The 23,140-nt window shown below is 45.8% G+C and overlaps 1 protein-coding gene across 2 annotated transcripts in view; it reads right to left on the bottom strand.

Annotated features, from left to right (window-relative positions):
• Positions 1-23,140, bottom strand: part of LOC126428038 (aminopeptidase Ey-like) — a 417,011-nt gene that overhangs the window by 90,474 nt on the left and 303,397 nt on the right. For both annotated transcript variants that reach the window (XM_050089916.1, XM_050089915.1), the window contains exons 7-8: positions 16,651-16,807; positions 6,537-6,802 (exon numbers count right to left, since the gene is read on the bottom strand). In XM_050089916.1, the coding sequence (XP_049945873.1) occupies positions 6,537-6,802; positions 16,651-16,807 (423 nt within the window). The remainder of the gene's footprint in view (positions 1-6,536; positions 6,803-16,650; positions 16,808-23,140) is intronic.

The raw sequence follows: 23,140 nt of genomic DNA, 5'->3' as shown, positions 1-23,140 counted from the left end.
TGGCTCAGATGGATAGAGGGTCTGCCATATAAGCAGGAGATCCCGGGTTCGCGTCCCGGTTGGGGCACACATTTTCAACTGTCCTCGTTGATGTATATCGCCGGCTGTCGACAGCTTAGTGTCTTGATTTAGTTATAATTTCATCCTTTGTCCTCGGTCTGCTGCTGTGAAAAGGCGTCTGTGCTCTTCAGTGACACTGGCTATGTAAGTAAACAGTCCTCTACCTGAAGAGAACAGTGTGAACCATCGAAGGCGCAGTGGCAAAATAAATAAGTGACTGACGAGGAAAACTGTATTATTTTCATTTACCAACAGTCTCAGCTCTCATAAAGTCGTCCTTTTTCGACGAAATATTTTTTAATATTGTTCCGTAAGGGGCAGTCGGGTGAGAACCAAGCACCTGCCATAATACACAGTCCACACGACAGGTGGCTCTACTGTTGTTACATTTCGATACTGTCAGTGCTGTGGTAGGGGAACAGTATAGTGCCGCATCACAGGTGTTGCGCTACGACCTTTGTTCCTGGCAGACTAGTCAAGTGCGTTTGTCCAGCTGTTGACAAGGAAGCACACAAAGAAGATCGGAGACGTGTGCTTTGTTTTCTGGCAGATGAGGGTTCTGGAGTACACGAAATTCATTGTCGTACATTCACTGTGTATGATGAACGCTGCACGTCCCTGGCGTGTGAAAGCAAGTAGTAGAGGAGATTCTGGAAGGGCACACATCCCTGCAAGAGAATCTGCACCAAGGATGTGACAGATTGCTGGCCTTAATTTGGCAATTTGCGGTAAGTACCTGTGGGACCAAACCACACTACTTAATGTAACTTAAACTAACTTACGCTCAGGACAACACACACACTCACGCCCGAGGGAGGACTCGAACCTCGGACGGTGGTGGGGGGGACCGCACGAACCGTGACGAGGTGCCTCAGACAGCACGGTTACCCCACATGGCTGCTGGCCTTATCTGGGGAGACCGTCAAATCACAGAATACTAAATTCGTGTTCAGGTCGGCACGATGAGTTCCTGTTTCTTACAACGTGGTTAACGACTGACAGACGTGTGCGTGCCATCATCAAAGACCACTTGCATTACTACAGAATCTGCTAGCAGTCGGTGCTGCATCACCTGACAGAGTGACGGAAGATGGAGAGAACAGCGTCCGTCACGTCTGAGTGCCACACATCTGAGTGTGTCACACCTGCAGTACCCTGAGGAATGACACGCGTTTCTCTCCCATACTGTCACAGGGACGGAAAGTGGGGCCACCATTTCTAGCGTGAGGGCGTATGGCAAAGAAAATAGTGAAGACATCTCACATCTCCCCGCCCCCCCCCCCCCCCCCCAATCTGCTGCAGTACCACGAGGACCGACATGCGTTGTGCTCCTTTGCCGTCACAGGGGTTGCAAAATGGGGCCACCAGTCCTTTACCGTCACAGGGGTTGCGAAATGGGGCCACCGTTTCTAGCCTGAGGGCTTACAGCAAAGACAATAACATCTGCCCACCCCAAAGAAATCCAAAGCTGTTGACACAAGACAAGGTAAGGCCAGGATACCTCCTTTGGACTGCAGGGGACCTCTGCTCACCGAGTTTCTCGATCGTGGAACCACAATCCGTGCACAGTGGTACAAAAACACTTTGCAGAAACTGCGATGTGCCGTGAAGTCAAAATGCCTAGGAATGCTGTCAGAATCGTGTTGTTGTACGCTAATGGTTGTCCCCACACCGCCAGTCGGACGAATGCTACGGTTCAGTGATTTGGCTGGGAAACACCGCAACACCTCAGGTATAGCCCAGATTTTTCAGCGTGTGACTTTTATGTGTTTGGCTTTTGAATGGAACCATCCCACAGTCCACTTGTTGTTGGTATTCAGTTTTCGTATGACTGCCCCTCATATTTTTCAATATCAGTGGGCAACAGAACTCTGTAGCTGTGTCCGACGTTCCCTGACACAGTGCCAAGTGCACGGGTCAAAGGCTGCGCCCACCTCTTCTTCCTGTCTCGCTGTCTCTGGAGATCGTGCACCTGCCATGCAGGATAGGGATCGTCAAATCTGCCATTCTCACAACTGCTTACCCAGAACAACATTTTCACCATTTTTTGTTTCTCACGAGGAGGTGCAGATCGCTCCAAAAAGACCTGTGCCCTGGTGGAGGAACAGCTTGTCATCCAGAGCGCGAGGCGAATCCAACCTCGAGCTCCACAGGGGTGGTCGCCCCGCCTGACATCCTGCCGCCCTCCACATTCTGAGCACTCTCTACGATATGCAGCAGAGCGCTGCAGTCCTCGTGGACATCAGGAAAGGTGTACGAGCAGGAGAAGTAAATTTTTAGTACTATTTGTAAAGAGACACACAACACATGTTTGCTGAGACCTGTTTAATTTTTTTTATGGCGGTGTTGGTAGCTGCACTACCTCACCGTACCTTACTAATAGAGTTCTGTATTTACTTTAGTAGCCTGTTTACTAATGTTCTTTAATTTTTTTATTGTTGTATTGCTATAAATTACTTTGATTGGCGTTGGCAGCGTGTTTTAAAAAGGTAGTTTATTGCTGCACTGCTAGCTTCTGTGTTTTTTAAAAAAAAATTTAAACTGTTGTATTGCTATAAATTGCTTGATTGCCGTTAGCGGCGTGTTTAAAAGGCTGTTTATTGCCGTACTGCTAGTTTCTATAAGATACGAATAAAACATCTGTTAAAAATCTCAACTCGACAGTAAACTACTAGAAATTTGGCCCCGTTTCCCAACTTGTGGTGTGGCTCGTAGCAACCGTAGCCACTGTGTGTGTCAATTTCATAGCAGTCTTATTTTGCCTACAACATGCAGGGTGTTTCAAAAATGACCGGTATATTTGAAACGGCAGTAAAAACTAAACTAGCAGCGATAGAAATACACCGTTTGTTGCAATATGCTTGGGACAACAGTACATTTTCAGGCGGACAAACTTTCGAAATTACGGTAGTTACAATTTTCAACAACAGATGGCGCTGCGGTCTGGGAAACTCTATAGTACGATATTTTCCACATATCCACCATGCGTAGCAATAATATGGCGTAGTCTCTGAATGAAATTACCCGAAACCTTTGACAACGTGTCTGGCGGAATGGCTTCACATGCAGATGAGATGTACTGCTTCAGCTGTTCAATTGTTTCTGGATTCTGGCGGTACACCTGGTCTTTCAAGTGTCCCCACAGAAAGAAGTCACAGGGGTTCATGTCTGGCGAATAGGGAGGCCAATCCACGCCGCCTCCTGTATGTTTCGGATAGCCCAAAGCAATCACACGATCATCGAAATATTCATTCAGGAAATTAAAGACGTCGGCCGTGCGATGTGACCGGGCACCATCTTGAATAAACCACGAGGTGTTCGTAGTGTCGTCTAAGGCAGTTTGTACCGCCACAAATTCACGAAGAATGTCCAGATAGCGTGATGCAGTAATCGTTTCGGATCTGAAAAATGGGCCAATGATTCCTTTGGAAGAAATGGCGGCCCAGACCAGTACTTTTTGAGGATGCAGGGACGATGGGACTGCAACATGGGGTTTTCGGTTCCCCATATGCGCCAGTTCTGTTTATTGACGAAGCTGTCCAGGTAAAAATAAGCTTCGTCAGTAAACCAAATGCTGCCCACATGCATATCGCCGTCATCAATCCTGTGCACTATATCGTTAGCGAATGTCTCTCGTGCAGCAATGGTAGCGGCGCTGAGGGGTTGCCGCGTTTGAATTTTGTATGGATAGAGGTGTAAACTCTGGCGCTTGAGACGATACGTGGACGTTGGCGTCATTTGGACCGCAGCTGCAACATGGCGAACGGAAACCCGAGGCCGCTGTCGGATCACCTGCTGCACTAGCTGCGCGTTGCCCTCTGTGGTTGCCGTACGCGGTCGCCCTACCTTTCCAGCACGTTCATCCGTCACATTCCCAGTCCGTTGAAATTTTTCAAACAGATCCTTTATTGTATCGCTTTTCGGTCCTTTGGTTACATTAAACCTCCGTTGAAAACTTCGCCTTGTTGCAACAACACTGTGTTCTAGGCGGTGGAATTCCAACACCAGAAAAATCCTCTGTTCTAAGGAATAAACCATGTTGTCTACAGCACACTTGCACGTTGTGAACAGCACACGCTTACAGCAGAAAGATGACGTACAGAATGGCGCACCCACAGACTGAGTTGTCTTCTATATCTTTCACATCACTTGCAGCGCCATCTGTTGTTGAAAATTGTAACTACTGTAATTTCGAAAGTTTGTCTGCCTGAAAATGTACTGTTGTCCCAAGCATATTGCAACAAACGGTGTATTTCTATCGCTGCTCGTTTAGTTTATATTGCCGTTTCAAATATACCGATCATTTTTGAAACACCCTGTATTTACACTACAGTGTGTGGACACGTTTTGAGCCACTGAGCATAAACCACACGCACGACAATACAGCAGTGTATGTAGTCTGCAGCTGCACTGCACTGCAAGGTACGAGCAGAACGCACACAGCAGGTGGTCTGTGTGTAGTGTCAGCGAGCTCGCCCCGGCACAGGCTGCACGAATACCAGAAATTTGCCACCCGGGACATTTGCCACACTTGCCCCTTCGCCAGGTAGCTTGGGTAGCGATCCCTCAGATAAGGGACCCCCCTTTCTCGTACTTCTTCTGTCCGCTTTCTAACCGCCGTCTCCACATCTTACTCGATACTACCAGTACGTAAGGGACCTTCTTCTTCGACATCTTGGCCAAATACAGAGCTTCTTTTCCGAAATAGAAATATTTATAACTTTTGGGAAACTATAGCAATACCGACGATTATGTCTGTATATAAGTAGTCCTGCCAAGTATAAATATAGATCGTTCTGCCTGTACGGTAGCTTCCTTTCACGCTTACTGATTGTGATAGAAACAGTCCATCGCCATGGGAGCAACAAGAATGGAACGATGTAAGAGAATGCGAAAGTGAGCTAATCATTTCTTTTTGATCATTGCATTTCCGGCTACTTTAATTAATACAACTGCATGCCCAAAAGACAATAAGGAAAGAAGAAATGGGTATGTGAACGTTTGAAAAGAAGAACGACATACTCCATATTAATTTACTCTCTAAAATCCGATATCCCTTGCGGCGAAACATTAGTTACTAAAGTGTAGCGAGACAATGTTCAAAACATGACTGAAAATACGTTCACTCAATAGAGATAAGAACATCTATGACTGACATGTTATCTAAAGTCGACGTACAATTTTGAAATGTTAGAAATAAGGAAATGAAGTAATACAGAATGCTATGCTTGTAACGTATGTTGTTGTTCTACATTTTTTAGCTCGTGTATTTACAGCGTCACAGAGAAACCATACCAGATTTTGGAGGGAAAAGCCGTAATTGTAATGGTCTGCACTCCAACAGAAACAAGAAGCACAACTTAAGGAAAAATAATGTAATGTGTATTCCAGCTCACAAGCGACATTGAAGCAGGTAGTTCCTTTGACTTAGTATGGGCAGAGGTTACATTCGACAACCGGAATAAATTAGTAACTGGCTCCTTTTAGCGACCCCCGGTCTCAGATGAAAGAGTTGCTGAACAGTTCCAAGAAAAATTGAGTCTCATCACAAATAGGTACCCTACTCATACAATTATAGTTGGCAGTGACTTCAATCTACCTTCCGTATGTCGACAAAAATACATTTTCAGACCCTATCGTACATAGAAAACAATTTCCGTAATTGTTGTAAATGCTTTTTTAAAAAATTTTTGAACCGTTAGTTCACGAGGCCATTCAAATTGTAAATGTTTACGAAAACACATTTGACCTCTTAGCCACAAATAATCCTGAGCATCACGACGGATACAGGGATTAATGAACACACAGTCGTAGCGAGGCTCAATTTTGTAACAAAGAAATTCACCAAAACTAAACGTGAAATATCTCTATTTATAACAGCAGCTAAAAATTCGGTTGACGTCTTTCTAAGAGACAGTCTCCAATCCTTCCAAACTATCTAAGTGAATACCAAAGAAGTAGTATCAACAGCACTCGAGAGATTCATACCAAATAAATTAATAACAGACGGAACTGATCCTCCACGGTACACAAAACACGACAGGAGGCTGCTGCAGGAGCACCTAAAAAGGCAAGTATAATTTAGACGAAAGCAAAATCTCCAAGATTGGCGAAGTTTTACTCAGGCTCGAAATTTGGTGCGGATTTCAATGCGAGATGCATTTAATAGTTTCCACAACGAAACTCGCTCTAGACATGTGACGGAAAATCCAAAGAGATTCTGGTCCCATGTTAATTAAACCAGCGGAAAGGTTCAGTAAGTACCTTTACTGCGCGACAGCGACGGTAGTGTTAGTGATGACAGTGCCATTAAAGTGGAGTTACTAAATGAGGGTGAGGAGCAGGAGGAGGAGGAGGAGGAGGAGGAGGAGGAGGAGGAGGAGGAGGGGGGGGGACAAGGGACCCAATCCTGCGGAGCAGGTAAAAACGTGGCAGATGTCCGGCGTGGCAAATGTCCGCACACCGGCTGCACTCACCTGTGTGATACTGAGTGTGTCAGTACGGTAGTCCCTGGAGAGGGTGAGCAGCGGGTAGCCCGTCTGGAGGGTCCACGTGTCCATGACGGCCTCGACGGTGACGCCGGCGGGCAGCGCCCCCTGCCGGTGGGCCTCGGCCGTCAGCGCCCCCCACAGGTCGCTCTGCTCGGCGTTGTCCAGGCGGTGCTTGCGCAGGTAGCCGGTCAGCCCGTCCCGGAACACCATCTCCCCGAGGAAGTCCGACATCATGCGGATCAGGAACGAACCTGTGCACGCGCGACACCGCCGACAGCATCACCTTCCACTCTCGCACATTTACGAGGCGACCTAACACCTCGAAAACATTAAGTGACGAAATAATTTTTTTTTTCTTGGCAGGTACCTCAGTAATTTGAACTTCAAGTGGCCTAACAGCAAGTTGATAAGTATAAGTTATAAATAGTACCATACTTTCAATAATAGACTTTTTCTAATAATTTCCGGGTATGCAGCCAGATCCCGTCGACATTCTGCCACGGTATTTCGGCCCAGAGACGTCCAGCCATCATCAGGTGAGTACACAACTACTGAAGAGCCCAGGTGCAGTCGCGGTATTTATGCCGAATCTCGCGCATGCGAAATGTACTGGCATGCTACAGTGCATGTGTCAGGTGTTGACATGTGCGGCATAGCCGAGTTGTACGTGCTGCCCTCGATGGTGAAAATAAAGGTTTATCTAGTCATTGAGTATCGAATGACGCTGTCGATTCCGCTGTGATTGTATAATTTTAATAACAAGATTCCAATTTTTATCCAGCTAAAAGCCGTTGTCACGATTTATAAGATTATCGGCAAGACGTATTTCCACTGATTCTTTGATTACGGAATCCCAAAATCCGGAAACAGGAGCTAAAATTTTTGTTCCATTGCATTCCATTGAATGTCCCAAAGAAATACAGTGCTCTGCTACTGCAGATTTAGAGGGTTGTCGCAGACGGGTGTGTCTTTCATGTCTGTACATCGTTCATGGACAGTTCTTGTCGTCTGTCCAATATTTGCAGAGCCACATTCACAGGGAATTTTGTAGACGCCTGCTTTCTTCAGTTGTAAATCGTCTTTAACAGGTCCAACCAGGGCCCGGTTCTTTGCTTCGAAAGATGCGTCTCGCTTAAGACTGAATGTGTGCAAAAGGACTAACGCAACCTCCAAGTTTCACCGTCGGAGCTTGGTGTCTCCAAAGTCATAATTAAGAGTCTCTGACTGTACCTCATACATCCATACTCCGCAACCCATAGGGGAGTCGCCTCGGGTCGGCTACCGCACCACTTCCTCCAGTCGCCCATTGCAAATGCTGCACAGCGATAGCCACTGTTGCTGAACGTCCTCGTCCCCTCTTTGAGATAGAATCTCTCTGAACATTAACTCTGTTTTCACATCATGGAGTGCCCGAATTCGGATTGTTTCCCCAAACGCAACCCTCCAGTCTCCTAAATGTGAACACATTCAGCTGATCCCGAGCGAGGCCAAACTCTACCACTTTGTAGGAGAGCGTGGTCGGTCCCCATCTTTGCTTGTTGACGCACAGTCAACCATTAATACGTTTCCTAGTTCAAACAGTTTTACACACATCAAAAGAAGTTTTGCATCAATCCAGTTCCCAGAACTCCTGAAGACAGACGTTGACTGTGGATATTGTATCACAGACACAGTCCCTTTGACTGTCCAGAGATTTCACTAAACCCGCCCAAAGATGTAAACAACCATGAGTGAGCAGCGCCTATTAGACGGTGGGAGTCCGACAGCCGATCAGTTCCAGTCATTCGACCAGGAAGAAAGTACACGGCTCGTGTTGTCTGTAGTTCAACCATGCCTAGACGGTCAATACCGCAGTTCGACCGCGATCCGCGTCCGCGCTGTTACTTTGCGCCAGGAAGTGTTCTGAACAAAGGAAGTGTCCAGGCGTCTGGGAGTGAACCAAAGCGATGTTGTTTGGAAATGGGGGAGATACAGAGAGACAGGAACTGTCGATGACATGCCTCTCTCAGGCCGCCCAAGGGCTATTACTGCAGAGGATGACCACTACCTACGGATTATCTTTGTAACGACGAAACCATACAGCACGGTACAGCACGGTACATGCCGAATGGACCACTCAGGATTGGCATCACGTTCTCTTCACCGAGGAGTGTCGCATATGCCTTCAATCAGACAATCGTCGGAGACGTGTTTGGAGGCAACCCGGTCCGGCTGAACGCCTTAGACACACTGTCCAGCGAGTGCAGCACGGTGGAGGTTCCCTGATGTTTTTGGGGTGGCATTATGAGGGGGCGGACGTACGCTGCTGGTGGTCAAGGAAGGCGCCGTAGCGGCTGTACGATACGTGATTGCCATCCTCCGACCGATAGTGCAACCATATCGGCAGCATATTGGCGAGGCATTCGCCTTCATGGACGACAATTCGCGCCCCCATCGTGCACATCTCATGGATGACTTCCTTCATGATAACGATATCGCTCGACTAGAGTGGCCAGCATGTTCTCCAGACATGAACATTCCTGGGATAGAAAAGGGATGTTTACGGACGAAGTGACCCACCAACCACTCTGAGGGATCTACGCCGAATCGCCGTTGAGGTGTGGGACAATCTGGACCGACAGTGCCTTGACCAACTTGTGGGTTGTATGTCACGACGAATATAGACATGTATTAATGCAAGAAGACGTGCTGCTGGGTATTAGAGGTACCGGTGTGTGCAGCAATCTCGACCACCACCTCTGAAGATTTTGCTGTATGGTGGTAGAAACTGCAATAAAACGTGTGGAAATGATGTTTATGTTGATCTCTATTTCAATTTTCTGTACAGGTTCAGGAACTCTCGGACCCGAGGTGATGAAAAACTTTTTTTGATGTGTATATAAGCGCTCCACTTATTGCTTACTGTTTCTGAATTTTCTCATGCCAGTCTTTCAAAACATATGGATACTTAAACTGAAATGGTAAAGCTTCTCATACACCTGCTTCTCATACGAGACATCCTGAGACGTCTAAACCAGACATTTTCTCACGCTCCTAGCGCCTTTCTCTTCATTTTCTAATTCTCGTTCTTTGCAAATATCTTGCTGATAGCGACGGAATAACACAGCACAGATTCTTGAAAGAAAGTGGAGTATGTCTGAGAAAAAAAAGTAATTTTTGCTATTTGGAAAAAGAAAATTAGATTTTTCGTTCATAAATTATAGCTTTTTGTGAGTGTATACAGTAAATAATATTATGAAATATTTATATAAGACGCTCTAAAAGGTGACTTTACAAAATTTCCAACTTTTTACAAATTAACAACGAAATGGACATCCAGCTTTGGGAACTCCCCTATTATAAAGCAGGAGAAGCGATCAAAAAGTTTCTGTTTGAAGGCTGTACAATCCAGGAACGGTATGCTAACCAGGCGAAACCGGCGTGAGTTCTGAGGCAATCATCCTTTCCGTGCACCAGACGGAAGATACCGTCTGATAAAACACCGTGTCCTGCTGTGTGAGGAAGTCCGTAGCTGCCCGTTCCACATCCCAGTCTGACAAAAATCATAAACTCTTCAAGACCTTTTTAGAGGCCGAGATCAGGATTATAAGGCAGGTGCTCGAGTCTCTCCCACTTGTTTGTACTGGGTAGAGCTGGCCTCCCGTATCGACTGGCGTCTCGTATCGAACCATGACCGGCATTGAACTTGGCGCACAATTCCAGAATGGTGGTTTTCGACAGACATGCTGCCCCATACATATTCTCGCATTCTCTGACGAAAAGAATGACTGCACGCTGGTTCTGTTTGGTAATAACGCTGCCGTAGCTCACGCTGCTGCATTTACTGCACACACATCAGAAAGACACGAATTCCTCACAAGTCCCCTGCCTACGAGTCAGTGCCTGTATACCCACATCGGAGTCGTGTTACACTGCAAGTACACTGCAGCCACACCATAAAACGGAAATGTTTTGATCGCCCCTTGTATATTGGTTGAGTTTTCTGGGAATGTACGTTATCAGAATTTTAACAGTGAACCACACTGCACCATTGCAGTTGTATGAGCAGCTCCATGACACCTTCACGATTAATAAACGAACCTGTGAACATGCTATCGATTAAATATTTTGTATCCGTCTGACTTGCTTAGGATCCCAGACCCAGGAAGAGCACACAAGTATTGGTTGAACACAAGTTTTGTAAGCTAACTCCTTCGTAAGTCTGGACCAGTAGAAATGGGTGGCATCTGAGTTGTGGTGCCAATGAAGAATTCTGAAATAAGTGTTAAGAAGAGTAGGCGAGGGAGGAAGTTTCTACAAGACCCTTGGTTGTCCATCTACTACAGTATCCAGGAATAACTGACCTGGGGCTGGAAGGCGAAGCAGGGGGGATATTAGAGATGTACAGATTATACGGTGTGGACACTTCAGCATAAGCACCACATTATCTACCTGTTTCCCTAAACAGATGTGGACATTTGTGTCAGACTTCTGCAGATAAGCCACTGGTAGTTTCCAAGAAGTTGGCTAATTCAAGCCTCCAATTCATCGAGAGTTTTTGGTTTCGCGTGATAAACTTCCTCTCTCGCCCCAGCTCCAAAGAAAGACATCAAGATGGCCACAATGTCCCGACTAACGTTCTCGAAAATCGGTGTTGAGCCACAGATGGACAGGTATGCGGAATGAGGCAGGGCCCCATCTTCCGTAAAGAGTAAGTCATTGCAAATTCTCCCGTGTGGATACAACACCGTGAATATAATTTTCAACCATATCAACATAGCGTTTTGCATTCATTGTGTCCCAAATGAGATATGGTCCCGCAACATCCATGGACGACATGCTGCACCACAATGTGGCCTTTGTGGGATGATGGCTTTGTTCAACAACCACCCTGGGACCATCGTTTGCCCAATAACAACAATTCTGTCGGTTAACAAACCCCACAACATGAAACACAGATTTATATGACCTCACGATAGTACTGAAAAAATTGGACCAGTCAGCATTCCAAGCGAGCATCGTTTCCCCATATTCCAGATTAGATTTACTTTCATTCCAATTGATCTGTAGTGAGGAGGTCCTCCTGGATGTAAAACATGTCAGAAAAGCAATAATGCATGACAAATATTTGCAACTAAAACAAATATGCTAATGTACCTTACACAGGTCCCACGTGGAATAATCGTCATTTTTTTTATGAACATTATATGAAAGGATCATTTTACAACAATGTTCATCTACCAAGATCGCATTAATGCACTTAATTACTGAATTTCACACATACACACACACACACACACACACACACACACACACACACATATATATATATATATATATATATATATATATATATATATATATTATACAAAATCAGTTGGCTCTACTGAGAAATTCCTCAATGGAGTAGAAGGAGCTGGCCGCCAATAAATCCTGTAGGGTTCTCTTAAACTGAATTTCATTGGTTGTTAAGCTTTTTATGGCTGCTGACAAGTTATTGAAAATGTGTGTTCCTGAATAATGCACACCTTTTTGTACAAGACTAAGTGACTTTAAATTCCTGTGAAGATTATTCTTATTTCTAGTATTGATTCCATGAATTGAGCTGTTGGTTTGAAAAATGATATATTTTTAATGACAGAAATTGCATGTCAAATAGAGGCTTGTTGAGACACTTCAGCAGTTCTATGGTGTGCTCCTCCCAGTTGAATTTATTATCAAGCTGTAATCCCAAGAATTTAACACTGTCCAATTCTTCTAATTATCATATGTTACGCATATACTCACGGGACACTCCTTACAGTTTCTGAACTGCATGTAGTATGTTTTTTCAATGTTTAATGACAAAGAATTGGCTATAAACCAGTGATTAATGTCCACAAATATTTTATTAGCTAATCTTTCTAAGACTACACTTCATTTGCTATTTATTCCAGTGTTTGTATCATTGGCAAACAAAACAAACTTGGCATCTGTTAATGTTACTGATGAAAGGTTTTTAGTCTTTGGGCGATAATCCTGGCAGTAATGTGGTTTCCACAACAAAAGTTCAACTCTTTCTTCAGAATAGTTCGGATTATGAGTCAAGTTAAACCAATTTCACAAGATGTCCATCTTTGTGATTTCTGAAGACTTTGTGTCAACATTTCCTGAATCACTTGCACACTGTCCTGTGTTCTGGATTTTGAGAGTCAACCACTTCTCCTAACACCTGACACAGAATCTGTGTCCAATACCTACGAGCGGTAGTTTCTTACGATCTTTGCATCTACTGAGGAATAACGTCCTTTCACACTTCACCACCATCTCTGTACTTGTACCAAAAATCACCATACTTCGTACTGGGATGCCAGCTGAGCTCACTCGTGCAAGATTAGACACTCCACCACAGTCCAGCACTGATGACTTCAAAGACATAAATGAGACATCTGTCATATATGTATATATAAATCAGAGTGTACACATATGTATATGTCCAGGGTCTCCTCTCAAACCTCTTGATCGATTTCAGCCAAATCTGACACAGAAATAGCAGACCTCGTGAGTATCAGCACTGTGGGGCTTATAGCCTCCTAGCTGCAGTAGGAGGGAGCTACTGGCAAATACATCAAATATATGTTTATCCCAGCCTCTGCCATATAGGCTGCCCTGCACAACAGACGTGTTGTATGGGAATAGTGTTGGCCTGCCTTATCAAGCTGATGTATAGCCTGTTCTGCATGACAAATGAGTTGTGGGAGTAGTGTTGGCCTACTTCAGTGAAATGTATTGCAGGGGCTACATTTGACAGCGAAATTGGCTGGGGGTAGGTTGAGGTGGATAGAGGATGAGGCAGACAGTGTGAGGGGGAGGAGGGAACAGGGGGAGGAGAGGAGGGGGAGATGCCTTAGACAGGTGAAAAGTGTAGAGAGGTAATGGGCAGGTGGAAAAGGAAGAGGGAGAGACAGAGATTGAAAAAGAAAAAGGTGAACAAGGTTATGGTCAGTGTGAGGGGGAGGCAGATATGGCCAGAGAGAGGGTGGAGTAAATGGACAAAGAGAGGAAGAGGAGGCGATAAAAGACATGGGAGAGTAAAGAGGAGAAGATAGACGAGAGGAGACGATGAGGTGGACTGACAGAGGAAGAAAAAAAAGTGACACAGAGAGAGGGGAGAGGTGTGTTCAATAAATGTGTATAACGCATACGCAGTCGAAGCTGTAATGAAGAGGCTAGTAATGTCAGAAATTCTAACACTGTAAGAAACAAAATGTTTTTTGTTTCATGAAAATTGGTAAACTATTAAACGAGTTATAAACAAGTTCCAATTAGAAATTAATTCTCGCCTATCCTGTAGACGATATTGGATGTTGTTGTTACATAGTGAAAAAAAAACTGTCACAAGATGCCGTTGTGGCCTGAACTCCAGGCAGGCCTCCACAACCGGGCGACTGCTCCGTGGGCCAGCTGCCAAAATGACTCCGCAGCTACGTGCTGCAGCGGAGCTGGAGCAGCGGCCTGCGACGCGGTGTTCTGCCTTCGCTGGTCGACTCTGCTATCACTCGATGTAGCCGAATACGGCGTTTTCTCGGTCGAGTACTGTAGTGTCGCGGAATAGTAAAGAGTTGGAAACGTGAAATATTGTCGAAGTTTCGTTGCCTATGCCGAGAGCCAGAGGCAGTAAGTTAGCCAAGAGGTAAGAGGATTGCGCATGTATGGAATGTGTCGTCACACAGGGGCAATGGCCTGGCTACACACAACAGGCGAGAGAGAATTGCTTAGCACGCGGGTTTGTGTTAGACGGAGACTTTCGTAGAGTGCAAGACAGAGGTATAGCGACAGCTGTACTGCATTTCACAACTTCGCGTAAGTCTGCCGCAACAACACGTAACTCTGTCACAAGAACACCTAAGAGGCGAGTACGACAGATGAATCAGCAGTATAAGTGGAACGAATGCGGTCATTACAAACGAGCATGACGTCAGGACGTCGGTGGTGCTTCCTTTAAATACGCCAGCTTTGACAGCAACAAGGCACTCCCACTCGCAGTCAGACTTGCAGTTAGGTGTGTACTGGGACGCTGCGTAGCGCTCAGCTCGGTGATCGACATGTTAATCTTTATTGAGGAGATGCTGCAGTAAGGGCGGCCCATCCAGCAGCAGACGTGAGGGGACAGTGCCAGCTCCGGTCCCCTCTGCTGCCGCTGTCAGTCAGCGACCCAGGATTATCGGACATCGCGGCAGACTCGCTCGCCGCCAATGCCGACCACATCGGTGAGCCGTCGTCGAGACCGTGCGGGGGCTAGGCCCCGTGCATCCGCCGTCACAACCGGGTGAGCCGACGACGCCGGGGGGCTGCAGCCCGTTCCGCTCGTCCACCGCGGAGGAGCCACCAGGAGGAGCGGGGAAGAAGGCGGGGTGGGACAGAGCGCACCCCGCACTGCGAGGACGCCTCTGGCGCCGACAGCGCCGGGACTCCAACCCGGAGCCTCCTACGCGCAGCGTTCTGCTGTCCGCCGCCGGGCCGGCCTCTGTGCCGCGCGCCGCCAGCCACGCGCGGCCGATGTAAGGACATTCTTCCGCTACGTCACAGCACGCGGCGCTGCGCTAGCAAGACTGTGCGGCCCGGAGCTGGTGTCATCGCTACGAGTCAGCGAGGACTCGGGGAAGGTCGTTGATATCACCAAGCCACATTGTACTCGGCAGGAATAAAGTTGTTATGAATTAATAATGCCTCTTTGGCGTCTCTGACGCGTCCACAGTCATTTGCTAGCATCCTGACAACTGGAGAGATCACCGCTCGGCCATCCAGTCCACCATAGGCGACCGGGACCACCGGGGCGCCTACAGTACGTGACGTGCGCCAGCCACCTGTCGTAACACACCTGCCCGGTGGGAGGACGAGTCCTCCCAGCTCAGTCAGTAGCAAAGTTTCTCGAGTATCGAGCATTCGACTGGCCCAGTCTCCACAGCAGTCGTCTATTGTACGGCTGAGCTACTTCGGCCCCATCGAGCACTCTCACTGACCGGACGAAGCTGCTGATCCGTGCACTGTCAGCTAGATCTGACGCTTCTGGGCTTCGAAGTGGATCCACTGTAGCTCGGCCACTCAGTGGGTGTTACCGACAGATATTCCGGCCAGTCCCCAAGGGTCCCGGTTTCGACACGCGGTCTGCACATTTCCTGAAAGTATTACGAATCACCGACGGTACTGTGCCCGGTACAGTCCTACATCACTGAGCTCTCGAGGCGACTTGCACCAGCAAAGTCGCCTTCTGCCAACAGCTGTCGCTGTCTCAGTGTACCACTACGAACAAAACTCCCTTGCCACTGGGCTTGTCCACCACGTGGGCTGCTACCATCAAACTACCGTATAGATGGCGTCAGTTAGCCAAGAATGTTCTTGTCGAGTTATTATTCTCTACTCCACGCATGCTGCAGTACTGGAGAACTTAAGTGATGATCAAAGTGATCGCTCAGTTAGGAAGGAATCTATGGACAGCAGCCCCTGTTTTGATTGGGCAAGGTTCAAAATGGTTCAAATGGCTCTGAGCATTATGGGACTTAACTTCTGAGGTCATCAGTCCCCTAGAACTTAGAACTACTTAAACCTAACTAACCTAAGGACATCGCACACAACCATGCCCGAAGCAGGATTCGAACCTGCGACCGTAGCGGTCACGCGGTTCCAGACTGTGGCGTCTAGAACCGCTCGGCCACTCCGGCCGGCGATTGGGCAAGAATGGTAATTTTCCTACACATCAGTCAGCAGGCCTGAAAATTGTGTAATGTACTGCTCAAAGTGGTTGCTCAAATAAAATGACAAATAGAAATTTAGACAGCTGAAGTTGTTTTGATTTATACTTATCAGCAAGGTTCCACAACCATCTGTAGGAAGATGGACTTGGATCATACAACAGCTTCCCACACAGTCAACTCTGCACTCAGTACTCGCCGGCCTTAAGAATTGGAAAAGATGGAAGGCCGCATCAAAGCAGTTGAAAGGCTGACAACTTAAAGACAAAGTAAGTAACGATGGCCATTATCCTTCGATCTATTAGCATATGGCGAAACGGTCAGTCGCACAGTCTGCGAGCAGATGGCAGAGAGTGAATGACGTGTTGTCGCAGCTCGTGCAGACCGACCTTTCTTGTAGGAGATGGTGTCGAAGATCTGCGAGATCTCGTTGGGGTTCTTGAGCTTGACAGAGAGTGCGTGCGACGTCTCCAAGGCGTCGAACTTGAGTACTGTCAGCATGTTGGTAAGCGCGTCCGCCTCCAGCGTCTTCCAGTTCGGGTGCGCCTGTCAACACAAAGGCCGCCATCTCAATAAACAGCTGAGGTGTGGCAAACTGATCAGCTAATTTAGCTCATTTCCAGATGCAGAGAACTAAACGGCGTTGTTGTGGGCCAATATGTACACGGTGATTTAGTTGCCCCTACCGATGTCGTTTTATGCAACCCACAATGTTACATCTGGCCGACAAAAACCACGGGCGAGATTTTAATTTTCTCCCACTCGATGCGCGCAAATTACTAGTCCTACATAAAAAATAGGATTCTTTCTAGGAAATTTAATGTAGCTAAATTCTGTAGTGGGATATATTTTCGGAATAGTTCACGGATTTCGAGCTATACCAGGACAAACGCGCGAAAGTGACCTGGAAATGCACTCCACCCCCACACTCATCCTTCATCAGTCAGGATTTCTAGTATGTTGCTTGTGTCATTGGCTCCTACATACTACAAAAATTTCCGAACACATGAACTATTCTCGATATTCGACGTATTTTGATCCCTTGCCGTTACGCCATCACCATAGTCAGCCTTTAATTTATATTATCAATACGACTTTCGTAAAAGTTACTTTAAAACTAATTTTGTTGACAATCAAATTCAAACTTAAGTCTTATCAGTATAGCAGTTTCGTAGTCAGAAGGCTTGACGAATACAACGATATAATTACTTACTTTATGCTGATAAAATTCACAAAACTGCTACGGAAAATTTACAGAGACGTCAATTTTACAGTCGACTAAGGCGGTAGTGTAATAAAGCGAAAATGTGTCCCACTAAAATTTAACTATATTGGATTTCCTACAAAAAGATCCCATACTTTTTTTCTGTAGGACTATTAGTTTACACATAGCGAGCGAGAGAATATGAAAATCTCGCACGCGATTTTTCAAGGCCAGATATGAAATTGAAAGTTGCGTAAAACGACATTGGTAGAAGCAGCTGAATCAGCCTACATAAGGAGCGGTCAAATTAGAACAGGACAGGCGGAAGAAGTAAGTAAACTGTTCATTATTTGGAAACTAATCGCCACAACTGCTAACAAATTTATCCCACTGTTGCACAAGACGGTTGCTGCCTACAGAACCACGATTGTATGTACGTCTTCATCCGCAGAAGATCGATGGCCACCAATGTCCTTCCTCAGTGCTATAAAAATATGGAAATCGTATGGGCAGGCATAATGGCTTCCCAGAAAAACTTCTGCCACGTGGTTGAGAGAACAGGCGCGTCAGCCCCACGAAACACGAAAGCAATGATTACCTTTTTACTTTTTTTTTCTCTCTTTCTGGAAGGCGCGATAGTTAACGCACAGTGGTAAATTGACACATTGCAAAAATTGAAGTGTGCCATCGTCTAGTCCAAACGCCCAGGTTTGTTGAAGGATGACGTCATTCTGTTGCAGGATAGTGGCAGCCCACAAGATGCACAGTACACTGCAGAAGATTCGTTGGGGTGGCCTTACACATCCTCCGTACAATCCTCATCTCTCCCCATTCAGTTTCCGTATTTTTGGAGTGTGAACAAAGATATCCGTGACCATCGATTTCCTTCGGATGTAGAGGTGTACTTCTGTCCACAATCGTGGTTCCGTAGGTGACCGCAAACATTTTTCCCATGAAGCCACACAGTGTGATAAATATACACTACTGACCATTAAAATTGCTACACCAAGAAGAAATGCAGACGATAAATGGGTATTCATTGGACAAATATATTATGCTAGAGCTGAAATGTGATTACATTTTCGCGCAATTTGGGTGCATAGATCCTAAGAAATCAGTACCCAGAACAACCACCTCTGGCCGTAATAACGGCCTTGATACACCTGGGCATTGAGTCAAACAGAACTTGGATGGCGTGTACAGGTACAGCTGCCCATGCAGCTTCAACACGATACCACAGTTCATCAAGAGTAGTAACTGGCGTATTGTGACGAGCCAGTTGCTCGGCCACCATTGACCAGAAGTTTTCAGTTGGTGAGAGATCTGGAGAATGTGCTGGCCAGGGCAGCAGTCGAACACTTTCTGTATCCAGAAAGGCCCGTACAGGTCCTTCAACATGCTGTTGTGCACTATCCAGCTGAAATTTAGGGTTTCGCAGGGATCGAAGGAAGGGTAGAGGCACGGATCGTAACACATCTGAAATGTAACGTCCACTGTTCAAAGTGTCTCAATGCGAAGAAGACGTGACCGAGACGTGTAACCAATGGCACCCCATACCATCACGCTGGGTGATACGCCAGTAGGGCGATGACGAATACACGCTTCCAATGTGCGTTCACCGCGATGTCGCCAAACACGTATGCGACCATCATGATGTTGTAAACAGAAACTGGAATCATCCAAAAAAATGACGTTTTGCCATTCGTGCACCCAGGTTCGTCGTTGAATACACCATCGCAGGCGCTCCTGTCTGTGATGCAGCGTCAAGGGTAACCGCAGTCATGGTCTCCGAGCTGATAGTCCATGCTGCTGCAAACGTCGTCGAACTGTTCGTGCAGATGGTTGTTGTCTTGCAAACGTCCGCATCTGTTGACTCAAGGATCGAGACGTGGCTGTATGATCCGTTACAGCCATGCGGATAAGATGCCTGTCATCTCGACTGCTAGTGATATGAGGCCGTTGGGACCCAGCACGGCGTTCCGTATTACCCTACTGAACCCACCGATTCCATATTCTGATAACAGTCATCGGATCTCGATCAACGCGAGGTGCAATGTCGCGATACGATAAACCGCAATCGCGATAGGCTACAATCTGAACTTTATCAAACTCGGAAACGTGATGGTACGCATTTCTCCTCCTTACACGAAGCATCACAACAACGTTTCACCAGGCAACGCCGGTCAACTGCTGTTTATGTATGAGAAATCAGTTGGAAACTTTCCTCATGTCAGCAAGTTGTAGATGTCCCCACTGGCGCCAACCTTGAGTGAATGCTCTGAAAAGCTAATCATTTGCATATCAAAGCATTTATTCCTGTCGGTTAAATTTCGCGTCTGTAGCACGTCATCTTCATGGTGTAGCAATTTTAATGGCCAGTAATGTATTAAAAGTTATGGCGATTATTTTTGAAATAATAAACAATTTTCTTACTGAACGAAGAGTCCGCGGCTGTACTGCCATTTCATAGTGTCCGATGGGCACAATATTTCGACAATCAGACATGTCGCCATCGTCAGGTGCGCTGACGAACTGAGCTCCTGAGGCCTTATATCCGCTCCCCCCACAGGCCGTCCCCTCCGCATGCACGGACAGTGGAGGGAACAGACAGCAGAGGGGGGAGTGGATACAAGGCCTCAGGAGCTCAGTTCGTCAGCGCACCTGACGACGTCGACATGTCTGATTGTCGAAATATTGTGCCCATCGGACACTATGAAATGGCAGTACAGCCGCGGACTCTTCCATTAACAAATACTCTGGGAGATACTCAAGAATCACAATTCTCTTCCTTTTTTGCATCTGTCTCATTTTGATTTGACTGCCCATTTTATATATATACCAGGATAGAAAATGCACTTTTCAAAGCACAAAGAAAGGCGAATTTGTCCTGGGCAGAGTTAGGGATCTAAAAAAGAAAGAAACTAGATTTTCGACTCATCTGACAGCTTCAAAGACATTTAAATCTATACATCTTAATATATTTGCCCTTTTTTCACTTGTTAGCCTCAGTACCCATGCCACGTAAAGTAACATCATACATGATGTCATATTGTATAACACGACACACGCCAACGTGTCATCCGACACGGCATTTGTCACATCGTGCAATATCACACAGTGTGTCTCTGCAGCTTAGGATGCACGCATCCTCACTCTGCAATATTTCTTATTACATGTGCATCCCCACTTTCGGATACTTTCTATTGCAGATGCATTCCACACCCTAGTAGCACATGCATTCAGGTCTATTTGTTCTTACACCACTCACCACGCATGTAACAGGGGGTGGTCCCCTCAGCAAAAAAAATCAAACCCCTCCACCCAGAAATCAAAAAATTGTTTTAGCATCCCCCCCAGCACCAAGTCCACAATAAATATTTTTACTAGCTATTACAAATATGCTCTTCAGCCGTATGATATTGTATATTGTTTACTATGGCTGGGGAATCTTCTGGATTTTGGGCACAGGATCAAGGACCTAGTGTATTAACTTGAGATACAGGTGTGACAACACCTTGCAGCTAAGAGAGCTCACTGTGACGGGGAAGCATGGTTAACTCATAGAAAAGTGCGAATATGTCACGGTGTTTTGATTTAATTGTCTTTGAATCCGCCAGATAAGTCGGAAATGTAGTGCCTTACTCTTACACCAGTAGCTGTGCTCAGGACATATTCGCCTTTTCTTGGGCTACAACAGGGCCGGGTGTCACTCTGGTCACCAGCTTTTACTCCACCACTTTTTTGACACTAGACCGCCCTAACTTGGCAACCGATGGAGATTCTTGTTGAATCTGGCAACGAATGATCAGGTGTAGGTATTTCTTTATCTTTCAAACCACATTGCTTATATCGTGACAACGTACAAAACTTTCACGGAACAACAGCACAACTATTAATTAAATGTATTTGTCATTCTTCTTACGGATTTTCAATGAATTCACACAAGTTTGGAACACATGAGTGGTGCATAGAAAAGGAACAAAAATGTGTTTCTTGCACGTTAAACCCGAATGAAGCTAGATTTTTGGAAGCATGTTTCATAATTTATCGTAAGAATGTATTTTTTCTATATTTGAATCACTTTAAATCGTTCCCATGCATTCAATTCACGTAAGAATGAATTTTACGATGCTACATTTAGCTCGTCTAAATCATCGTGCACTAAATGTATTTGCAGTTGCGAATACGGAAGACTGTCAGCTGTAAAATGGAATGATGACAATCAAAATTGTTGCCAAACCAGGACTCGAACACGGATACCCCGCTTATCACGAGCGGTCGCCCTACGATTTTTTAAAAATATTTACCGGGACAGTGGAAAATGTGTGCCCCGACTGCAACCCGAACCCGGGATCTCCTGTTTACATGGCAGACGCTCTATCCCACTGAGCCTTTTTTTTTCTTTTCCTAGCAGATTAAAGACTTAGAGAAAGCTTTTGACAATGCTGACTAGAATACTCTCTTTCAAATTCTGAAGGTGGCAGGGGTAAAATACAGGGACTGAAAGGCTATTTACAATTTGTACAGAAACCAGATGGCGGTTATAAGAGTCGAGGGGTACGAAAGGGCAACAGTGGTTGGGAAGGGAGTGAGACAGGGTTGTAGCCTCTCCCCGACGCTATTCAATCTGTATATTGGGCAAACAGTAAAGGAAACCAAAGAAAAGTTCGGAGTAGGTATTAAAATCCATGGAGAAGAAATAAAAACTTTGAGGTTCGCCGATGACATTGTAATTCTGTCAGAGACAGCAAAGGACTTGGAAGAGCAGTTGAACTGAATGGACGTGTCTTGAAAGGAGGATATAAGATGAACATCAACAAAAGCAAAACGAGGATAATGGAATGTAGTCGAATTAAGTCGGGTGATGCTGAGGGAATTAGATTAGGAAATGAGAGACTTAAAGGACTAATGGAGTTTTTCTATTTGGGGAGCAAAATAACTGATGATGGATGAAGTAGAGAGGATATGAAATGTAGACTGGCAATGGCATGGAAAGCCTTTCTGAAGAAGAGAAATTTGTTAACATCGAGTATTGATTCAAGTGTCAGAAAGATGTTTCTGAAAGTATTTATATGGAGTGTAGCCATGTATGGAAGTGAAACGTGGACGATAAATGGTTTAGACAAGAAGAGAATAGAAGCTTTCGAAATGTGGTGCTACAGAAGAATGCTGAAGATTAGATGGGTAGATCTCATAACTAATGAGACGGTATTGAATAGAATTGGGGAGAAGAGGAGTTTGTGGCACCACTTGACCAGAAGAAGGGATCGGTTGGTAGGACACGTTCTGAGGCATCAAGGGATCACTAATGTAGTATTGGAGGGCGGCGTGGAGGGTAAAAATCGAAGAGGGAGACCAAGAGATGAATGCACTAAGCAGATTCAGAAGGATGTAGGCTGCAGTAGGTGCTGGGAGATGAAGAAGCTTGCACAGGATAGAGTAGCATGGAGAGCTGCATCAAACCAGTCTCAGGACTGAAGTCCACAACAACAACAACAACAACAACAACAACAGCAGCAGCAGCAGATTAAAATTGTGTGTTGGACCGAGACTCTAACTCGGGATCTTTGCCTTTTACGGGCAAGTGCTCTACAAACTTTTTTTTTTTTACACTATGATATTAGCAAATAAAAATAATGCACCCCAACCGAGGATCGAATCCTCGACCTCCTGCA

The sequence above is a fragment of the Schistocerca serialis genome, chromosome 12 (assembly GCF_023864345.2).
Source record: "Schistocerca serialis cubense isolate TAMUIC-IGC-003099 chromosome 12, iqSchSeri2.2, whole genome shotgun sequence".
Classification (NCBI taxonomy): Eukaryota; Metazoa; Arthropoda; class Insecta; order Orthoptera; family Acrididae; genus Schistocerca; species Schistocerca serialis.
The sequence above is the reverse complement of the archived record's forward strand: the minus strand, read 5'-3'. Positions and strand labels throughout refer to the sequence as shown.